Source organism: Sceloporus undulatus, chromosome 1 (assembly GCF_019175285.1).
Source record: "Sceloporus undulatus isolate JIND9_A2432 ecotype Alabama chromosome 1, SceUnd_v1.1, whole genome shotgun sequence".
Lineage (NCBI taxonomy): Eukaryota > Metazoa > Chordata > Lepidosauria > Squamata > Phrynosomatidae > Sceloporus > Sceloporus undulatus.
Genome location: NC_056522.1, coordinates 325,071,099 through 325,081,403, shown reverse-complemented (window position 1 = coordinate 325,081,403; position 10,305 = coordinate 325,071,099). Strand labels below are relative to the sequence as shown.

Below are 10,305 nucleotides of genomic sequence, written 5' to 3'. Positions count from 1 at the left end.
CCTGCTGAGCCTTTCCCCTCCCGGCCTCCCTCCCTCCCCTGGCGGCTGCTTCTCCTCCGCCTTCCCTTTTTCGGATTTGTGGGGCGTTGTTGGTGTCTGGTGGAATTTAAGCCGCCGTCCTTTCCTTCCTGCCCCGGGGCTCAAGGAGAAGAAGAAGAAGAAGAAGAAAGAGGAGAGGAGGAGGAGAGCCTTACTTGGAGGAGGAGGAGGAGGAGGAGGAGGAAGGGAGTTTGGCGAGGAGGAAAGGAGCCTTACTTGGAGGAGAAGAAGGAGAAGGCGAGGAAGAGCCTTACTTGGAGGAGGAAAAGAGGAGGGAGTCTTGCTCCGAACAGAAGGAGGAGGAGGAGGAGAGCCTTGCTCGGAGGAGGAGGAGGGAAAGAGCCTTACTTGGAGGAGGAAGAGCAGAGCCTTGCTCTGGGGAGAGAGTGTGGGGCCGAGGAAGGCCAGGAGGCGCTGGGGGCTGCCTGGGAGCCCTCGAGTGCCGAGGAGGAGTTACTCCAACTCCGGTCGCCTTCCTTTCCCCGCCAGAGGAGCCAGTGAGGAGGAGGGCTGCTGCTCCTTCCTATTGGGGGGTCGGACCCCCAGCCCCTCGCCCAGCCATCCAGCGCAGGGCCTTGGCGTCGGGGCCCCAGGATGATGATGGTGGCGTTGGCGAGGCTCCCTTCTTGGCTGCGCCCCTTCTGCTGCGCCCCTTTGCTGCTCCATCCCGGCCTCGGAGCGCGGCGGTGAGGGAAAGATGAGCGAAGAGGCGGCGGATGGCAACCACGAGTAAGTTCGCCTTCTCCCCAGTCTCTGCCTCCTCCATTAGCCCACCGGGCTCGGTCCTGGCGGCGCTTGCTCCTTCGCCCGGCCTCGGCTGCTGGCCCCGGGGCTGGGCAGCTAGCTCTGCGCCGCAGGGGCAACACCTTCCTCTCTGTCCCTTGCCCCCCCCCTCTCTCTCTCCTTTAGGAGAAACCTCCTTTCTTGCTGGCTGCCAGAAAAACAAGGTTAGGGCGAAGATTGCTGGGGTGTGTGTGTGTGTGTGTGTGTGTGTATATATATATATATATATATATATGTGTGTGTGTGTGTGTGTGTGTGTGTATAGATTGTAAGCTTGAGGGCAGGGAAATGTCGAATTAACAAACTGTAGGCCCTCCGATAACCTTTTGGCTGAAGAGCGGGGTATAAATTATTATTATTGTTATTATTATTATTATTATTATTATTATTATTATTATTTATTATATCCTTTTTAAAAAGTCACCCCAGAGGTGTGTTGTTCTTGTTGTTTGCAATGGAAAGGCACCCCACCCTCTCCCTAGACTCCCAGGGGCCTTGGCTGCTTGTTGTTGTGGTTGTGGTGGTGGTGGTGGTGGTGTTATTGTTGTGGTGTCCTTCAAGACTTATGGCCAACCTCTCATGGGTCTTTTTTTCCCTTGGTTCAGAAGCAGGTTTGCCATGGCCTTGAGGCTGAGAGAGTGTGACTTGCTCAAGGTCGCCCAGTGAGTGGCTTTCCGTGGCCGGGGTTGTGAAAAACCCATTATTTATTATTCATTATTTATTTATTTAATATATTGTATTATCCCCCCCCCCCCCCCTTTGCATGTTTCAAATAGCCCCTAGTAGTGCCTAGTGTGTGGGGGAGCTTCATCCTGTAGGAAACTGCTCCTGAATTTTAATGGGGTGAGTCAGTCAGTGTAAATACAGTGTTAAACCTTCCTTCCCCCCCCCCCCAAAAAAAAACCCTTAATGCTTTAATGACTTGGTAAGACTCTTGGAGGAGGGAATGAAGAGACGGTTTTAATACATTTAATGTGCTTCTCTTGGGTAAAATCCATACAGGGACATAGGTTTGGTGTCGTTTTTTTACATTTATATGCCAAAATAGGCCTTTAAAAGGAGTCCCAAACCTTATAGAGACACATATCTAGTACTCCTGAAACCTGTCAATGGGGCTGAACTTTCCCATGTCTTGTGAAGAATAATAAACGCTGGCTGTGCCTTTGATCCCCACATCTTTGCTGCAGAAATAGTCATTTGTGGTTCTTTCTTTTTTTAAAGTCGCTTATTCATAGTACAAAAGTGGGACTGTTATTATTGTTAACATTTATTTATAGGATTTGCACTGCGCTGTACATAGTACAAGTCAAAATGAAACAAGAATTAAAAAAGAAACCCTGCCAAACGGCATACAGTCTAAAACATCAACATTACAGAATGAACACATCTCCGAAATAATACATGGAGCACACAGTCAGAAAATAAAACATTGTGATTAGTTGTTGTTGTTGTTGTTGTTGTGACTGTAGTGGTGCATGCAGTTTATGGCTTTGGGGTGGGGAATATGGGGCTCCTGTCACTTGCATGCCTCCAAATTAAAAAACCCCTTTAATTCCTTTCAGAGAGTTTGGTGAACAAACAAGCTTCTGGCCCAGGTTCTTGTCATTGTGGTGGCTTGCTGTTGCTTCCTTTTTTTAATGAATGGTTTCAGCTCCCAAACCAAGATGGGAAACGATATAAGTGGAGCAAACCCTGAATTGCAGGAGGCAGAGCGCAAAAACATTGCCACAGAGAGCTGGTGGCGGCTTAAAGATGAAGGAGTGCTGCTGCTGCTGCTGCTGCTGCAGTGAGAAGGAAGAGCAGCCGCCATGTTTGCTTTTTTTGTGAATCGCGCTCATTTGCATACCACAGCCTTCATTCATAAAAAATAAAACATAAAAGTAATAATTAAACCTCGGTCCACCTCTGACATTCATCCGGACCCTGCCCTTGCAAGGAGTGGAAATTTTTACACAACCAGAAAGAGCGCCCAGAAGGCTCAAGCCTTAGGGTTTTGTGAAAGATTGCTTTTCTCCCCTTCCTCCTCCTCCTCCTCTTCTGCTTGTTGACACTGTTCTATGGGAAATATCAGCTCGGGGAAGTGCTGGGAGCACGTGATGCACTCCATTCATAAAATACCTGGCTGGCCATTCACATTGCAGCACACTGTGTCTTCATGGAGCAACTTTCACATTAGACATGGCTCTTTTAAGGAAGATTGCAGGGTTTTTGTGTGAGGTTTTGGGGGGGAGCGGGGGGGCAGGGTGTTTACAAAAACAGACAGTCGCCTAGCCGCTTTTGAAAAATGGTAAACATTTAAAAGAAAAACCGAGAAGATATTTCGAGGCAGCAGCAGTGTCAGCCGGGGATCTCTCTCTTTCTCTTTCTTTCTCTCTCTCTGTTTTTAGTGCAGAATTTTCCAGTAGGACATGGCACACCAGAGACTAGCAGTTAGTTATAAAACAGCAACTGAATTGGATCAAAGTGACACAGACACTGACACCATTGAAAAAAGGAGCAAAATGCTGCTGCTTCTCATTGTTGGCTTGTGCAGTTTTTTCAGCCTTTTTCTGGCAGTCTCGAACATAGAAACGTCTTAATACAGTGAATTAGATTTTAAAAGAAGAAGGAGAAGAAGCAAGAGGCCACTAAACCAGCCTCCATTAAGTATCTTAAAAGTGGGTTGATGTGAAATTAATGAGATGCATTTTCCGATTAATCACAAAAGCAGGCTGGATCTGGTCAAAGCCTTTGTTGGCGCAGGGTTGGTGTGCCCACCTGAACATAAATATTTAAGCAAAAAGCAATGGATGATGATGCTCTTTGGACCAGCTGGAATGCTATAAGAATTAGGAATAATTAAGGTTTTCTGCAAATGTCAAATATGGCGATGGGAAAATGTTGACAAAATAATTTGGGTATGGTTTAAAACCTGTTCCAGGCAGTTAAGATTGTTTTATTCAGTTATTTTTTCATTCTTCCCATGTACATACAGCAGACAGAAAGATCGAAGCAGAAGAAAATGCCAGAATAATCTCATTCTTAGGGGTTTGTTTCCCCCTCGATGTATAATCCGGCTGTCCATAGACATATTATGAATTTCTCTTGATTTTGGAAATTTTGCATGGAGTTTCTTAGATTTTTTTTAAAGTTAGGGTTTTTTAAAACATCATATGGTAGAAAAAATACAACAGCCGGTGGTACTATTACTATTATTCACATTTAAGCAGCTTTTACTGAAACATTACAACCAATAATTTTAGTTGAGAATCGTTTGCACATATTTTGCAATGAAAACTCCTTGCATTCTAGTGAATGGCAAAGTATATTGTGCTTATTTTACACAGGTCATCATTCAAAAATGGATCTATCAGCAGTGAAATTACAGTAGATTCCAAACACAGAGTTAGATCTAAGTGCATTGTGTGCATGTGTGTGTGTGTGTGTATGTATATGTATACGAAAGGCAGTGTACAGAATTCAGCATGTATTTTTTTGAACAATTCAGCTTAGTGGTTATTTTTATTTGAAATCATACAATAGTTTGGATTTTTTTATATATAGTTTGTGCTTTTTCAGCCCACTTCTCAATTTGCAAACCTTTTTTCAGTTTTTAGTACATCGGAAAAATACAAAGTCATGTTAACCTTTTACAGTATTAGAAAAAAATAATATGGTTTCACAGTAGCATGCATTATGTGAACCTATGAATCATTAAGTACTTCAACTAATCTAGTTTGCCTAGCATGTTTTTATCTTTTGGTTTTTCAGGGTTTGCTTTTAAATATCCCAGGCCTTGGCCCAGTGTATTTTCATCAGTTGCTCTGGTGGGAGACTCAAACTGTTGTGATTTTTTAAAAATAAGGATGGAAACGAATCTAGTATTTTTTTTTTTATGATGTTGCACAACAGTTCTGGATGTATGTATATATACATTTGCTTTCAGAATTAAAGACCATATTTTCTCATGCTCTTTCATATTTTTCAATAAAGATTTAGATAATTGGGAGACAATATTCAGACACCATTGAGCTCTGTTTTACAGAAAGCTACTGCATGTTGTGAAATTGCAGATCCAAGTGTGCCGTTTTGGGACTTAGGTTATTTGCCTTTTGTTCACAAGTCTGTGTCATGTACACAACCATAAAACAGGAGGGGCTTCCTCAAGATAATTATTTAAATGAGCAAATAAAATGCACTCACATGTTCATCTACACTCAAAATAATTACTATATATACTTGACTATAAGTCAACCTCATGTATAAGTCAAGGGCAGGTTTGGGGGCCAAATTTATGGATTTGGATATGATAAGTGGATAGGTTGAAGGTAAAACTTAGGTGCATGGAACAAAGGATTTAAAGAACGAAGGGAAGGAAAACAATGCCAAAGAAGTTACAAAATTCCAGCAGGCATAACTGTTTGTGCTCACACTAAAGGCCGGATGGATGAGGCAGCAAAGCAAGGGGGTGGGTTGGAGGGGTTAGTACTTCTAGGACAGATTATTCTTTTGCCTTTCACCAGAGTACAGGTATGGTTCTCTTTTTATGAGTTAAAGTATAGTAGTTACATTGACCCGTGGATAAATCAACTCAGGTTTTTTGGGTCAATTTTTTGACTAAAATTTCTAGACTGATACATGAATATATATAGCAAGAGTTTTGATATTATACCTAAAAGATAGTTGCCAAAGCATTTGATTTTTCGACTAGTACTGGAGACAGGACTACTGTATCTGTTGGGTTTCCCTCCTTCCTATCCTAATTCCATTCTTCCAGCAAGGAGATATACTTGATTCTTGTGGTTTTGCCCAGGATGAGCCTGCTTGCAGGCCCTGGCTGGAAAGAAACTACTGAACAAACAGGTCTGGTTTTCAGTTGAATGCAAGGTCTGGCTCCAGGTAAATGTGAAGTTGTTTCCTAGCCAGCAGAAGAAACCAGCTAAAAAGGTTGGTTCTGTTATGAATGGACCAGAGATTCTGTATTTGAATAATTGTGTGGAGAGGATGAGTAGACAGGAGGATGTAGGCAGGAGTTTGTGAGGGTAAATTGAGCAAATCAGTAGTTTAAACTTGGATTGGGATTAGTTCCACTTTGTAGGCTTCCTACTACTTCTTCTTAACTTTACATTCCAGGTATTTTAAAACAAATTAAAAAGTGTTAAATGTGCATTTGAAGAGAAATTAGTTTTGTGAAATCACCGAAACCTCACTGATTGTGATCTTATGTTAGAACTGCATTATGTTTATCTGAAGCAGTAGCTTCGTATTCAACCCCCAAGTACTTAAAGATTCTGCTTGTTTCATGCCCAGCGAGCACTTTTCACCTGTGGCCTTTTCTCAGTGGCACAAGTAAATTTATATGATATGAATGGGATTAGACTAACCAGAGATAATTAAATCAAGGTTGAATTATTTGAAACTATCCAAAAAAGTATATAGGACATAGCTGCATGTTTTTTCGTTCCTCCTGTATAAAGCCTATCATACTAAAACATTGGTTCTCATTCAGTATGTGATCCCTCCTTAATGTAGTAATACATAAATTGTGTGTGATATTTGTGCTTTAGTATGTGAAGTGGTTTTTCATTTGCGTCATATGTAGAGATAATGTTTTATAAATGTGCAAACATAATACAGTTAATAGGTACAAGTGTGATAAAAATTACATTATTCATTTGAATTATTCAAATTATGTTAGCAATCTTTTTTCATTGCATGGACGGGGGGTGAACATCAAGAGATGCTCAAATCTATGTTTGCTACTGTTTTTGTTTTGTTTTGTTTTTTGTTTAGTACAACTAAAGCAGAATGACAAGCACAGTGGTTAGTCAAAAGAGCTTTACCCAGTGAATTGCAAATGCAAAATAGCAAAGAGAGAGATAATTCATTACGAGATGATAAGAAGGGAAATGGTATCTGTAGTAAAAGAACATGAAAAACCGAGAATGGAAAAGACTAAAAAAAAAAGCATTGAGATGGCTGAAAAAGCCAAGGCAAATAAAATTGTCATAAAGGCTGGAACATTTATTAAATTGATACGATGGAATGCAGCATATAAATTCGTGTATATAAAAGAGTACAAGTGCCATAAGTAACAGTGTTTTGGACATTGAAATCTAATGTATTGCAGTCAATGACCTGTTACAGACTGCCAAAATAAAGCTGCTTCGGGTCTCTTTGGAGGTATGCTATTTAAATGATGCAGAGTCCGGAGGTTGCGCCAAAGCCACACTCCATTCCTAAGCACTGGAGTACAGCTTTGGTGCAGCTTCCGGATTCTTAGGATGCATGCATCATTTAAACAGCATACCTCCAAGGAGACCTGAAGCAGCTTTATTTTGGCAGTCTGTAACAGGCCAATGACAATTTATAGAATTTTATTCTGGATTATGCTCTTTGTAAGTGGAAATGGCAGGGAGCTTCAAAACTTTTCAATTTCAAATCTGAAATAAACTGAACTATTAAACAAAAATAAAGCTTTCATTCAGTATTTTGTGGGTGCATACACTGTGCAGAAATGAGCTGATGTCGTTCTGTTTTCTGGTGGGAATTTCCAGGATTGGAATAGTTTTCAAAGATGTAGCCATGACATGAGCTTTTATGGATATAAACCTACTTCTTCAGGTGCGGTACAGAGTGGTATCCAGGCCTCAACATATATTTACACCATTGTGGAAGTGGGCTGGAATGTAATATAATCCAGAAAGATGCAAATCAAAAGATGCCATTGCCTTACATTTTTATAGGGCTGGGCAAAGTGGTACATGTCTTTCAGATCTTTACAATTGTTAGTTTGTGTCCATGTATGAAAGCAATAAATCTGTTTGCCAAAAGCCAGTGGCTCTGGATTCAAAATTCTCTCTGAGAAGATTCCTTTTGTTCTATCTGCAATAGTGAGGACTCTTATTGATTACTGTAGTGTGCAATGAAGGCATTATCTTTGTTCATACCATTGCCAGTGGACTAGAATTTGTAAATATAATTCAGTTCAGTTGTTTCTCTTCTAGTTTTCCTTGGTAATTTCCTTGTTCAAGGACTGCAACTTTAAATTCTGTACTGTATGCCCAGTGAAGTTGAAATGTTCTGCAACTGATTTTTGGGTGTTGCCACTTCTAATGTCCAATTTGTGTTCATTTATCATCTTTCGTAGAGACTGTTCTATTTGTCCAATGTAGACTGTAGGAGGACATTGTTGTCATAGGAAGGCATAGATCACATTGGAAGATGAACAAATGAATGTACAGTGGTGCCTCGGGTTACGAAATTAATTCGTTCCGCCATTCCTTTCGTAACCCGAAAATTTCGTAACCCGAAACACTTTTCCGTTAGCACTGGAAAGCCTATAGCTGCACTTTGCAGCATTTGAATTTCGCGCCGAAATGAATTTCGTAACCCGAAAAATATTTCGTAACCCGAAACAGTTTTTGCCAATCCAACTTTTTCGTATCCCGGAAATTTCGTAACCCGATCATTTCGTATCCCGAGGCACCACTGTATTTCTGATGTTGTAAGTGATATTATTGGCCCCTGTAATATTGCTCCCAGGGTAGATGTAAAGACAAGAGTTGGCATCTGGGTTTGTGGCAGGGTTTTGTTCCTTTATTACCATCCATGTTATGCATCCTGATCTAAGTGAGTAGTTGTTTACGATTTGGAGGTCATCAGTAGTACAGTAAAGACCTGACTCTCAGAACTTGTGAGAAGTCTGTATTATTCTTCAGAATTGGTTTCAGCTGGTTGATGGTGCATCTGAATGGTCTCAGCTGAGGATTGTACAGTAGGTGACTCCTTGGGTGTTCTGCCATTTTGTGTTGTTGGTCTGTCTTGTAGTAGATTGTTCCTGGGAACTGATCTTGCCTTGTCATATGGTACAATTGTGGGTAAAGACTGAAAGAATTTGGGTGACTCAACAGACTGGCATAAGAGCCGACCTTGGGGCAGATCTGCACACTGGCCACCTGGATGCCCTCCCCTCCCACGCCTGACCAGAAGGCGGGTGGTGTCATGCCGCATCTTCAGCACAGAGCTTACATGCTCTGCGCCGAAGAAGTGACGAAAAGCCACCACCATGACTAGGACACCTTTTCCATGGCGCAAAAAGGAGCCGCTTTTTTTGTTTGTTTGTTTTTTGTTTTTGTTTTTTGCTGTGGAAATGCCAGATCGGGGCCACAGTGTGTAGTTGCAACAGCCCTGATCTGGTGATGAAAGAGGCGGCTGCAGGCCACCCCTTGGGGTAGTCTGTTCAGCCCCTCAGTTGACAATGGCAGCAAATATTATACTGGTGCACGTTATCTTGCTTTAACAACAAATTAGCTGCATTATGTAGGTAATGTGTAAAAGTTCACAATGTTTTCCTTCAGTCCTTCTGGTCCTTAAATATTGTGCTATGGTAATTATGAAGTCTTTGACTTTCTAGTACATCACAGATGTGGCTTAGTATATACATTTTTCATGCACACACAGTTTAAGATATATCTGTGAAATGTTCTAAGCATGAAGCTGGCATTTGAAGCAGACATCAGGTATCCTTGAACTATGAAACCTTGAACTATGAAACCATGAAAATTGTACACACCCCTTTTTACATGACAGCCTGGCCTCTTGGCAGGTACAGTGTTGTTTCAGCATAGCTTGGGTTGCTTCTTTGGACCATTGCAAACCATTAAATCTTTTTGCAAAGTCAGTTGTATGGATTTTTGTCAGTTTCTTTCAAATAGCTTGATAGGGATACAGAATGAGATATACCAGTTAAACAATAATCTGTTTAAGGAAATGAGTGTTATGTGGATATATCAATGGATTTGTATAGAAGTGATTAACCACCAATAGGCAGTGACTGCCTTCAGTTAGAAGATTTGGAGTGTCATGAAAGGGCATCAAATTCATAGTTATTTACTTTGATATAGAATCATAGAATTGTAGAGTTGGAAGAGACCACAAGGACCATCCAGTCCAGGGGTCGGCAACCTGCGGCCCGCGGGCCGGATGCGGCCCGCCAAGGCCTTCTTACCGGCCCCTGCACCGTCCTGCCGCCGATTTTCCCTGTTTTCTCGCCGCTCCGGTCACCATTTTGTTTTTCAAAATGGCGGCCGAAGTCTCGCGTGACCTCAGGATGGCAAAGGTCACGCGAGATTTTGACCGCCATTTTGAAAAACAAAATGGCGGCGCCCATGTAGGAGGCCTGGTGCAGCCCCTGTAGCACTCCAACAGGGCTCCAGGAGCTGCAGCAGGCCTGCAGCAGGCTCCACCTCGCCCTCCACCCTCCTCCTCCCTAAGAGCAGGGAAAGGAGGAGGAGGAAGAAGGAAGGAGTACAGAGCGAGGGAGCCAGAGCAGCAGCTGCAGCCACAGCAAGGCCAGAGGTTGGTTCATTGGGGGAGGGGGTTAGCTGGGTCTTCTTTCTGCAAAATGCCCTCTGAGCACCTTGTGGCTTTTCTGGGTTGAAACTTGCATGCTTGCTGCAGTTTATTTTCAATTGCATTTTAGTAATTTCTTTGCTTGTACTT

General features: G+C 42.2%; 1 protein-coding gene across 1 annotated transcript in view; it reads left to right on the top strand.

The window, feature by feature from the left end:
- The first annotated feature begins 292 nt into the window (after positions 1 to 292).
- The window catches only part of SPRED1 (sprouty related EVH1 domain containing 1), a 92,928-nt gene continuing 82,915 nt past the window's right edge, over positions 293 to 10,305 (top strand). The window contains exon 1 of the mRNA XM_042445899.1: positions 293 to 768. Within this exon, the coding sequence (XP_042301833.1) occupies positions 737 to 768 (32 nt within the window). The 5' untranslated portion in view covers positions 293 to 736. The remainder of the gene's footprint in view (positions 769 to 10,305) is intronic.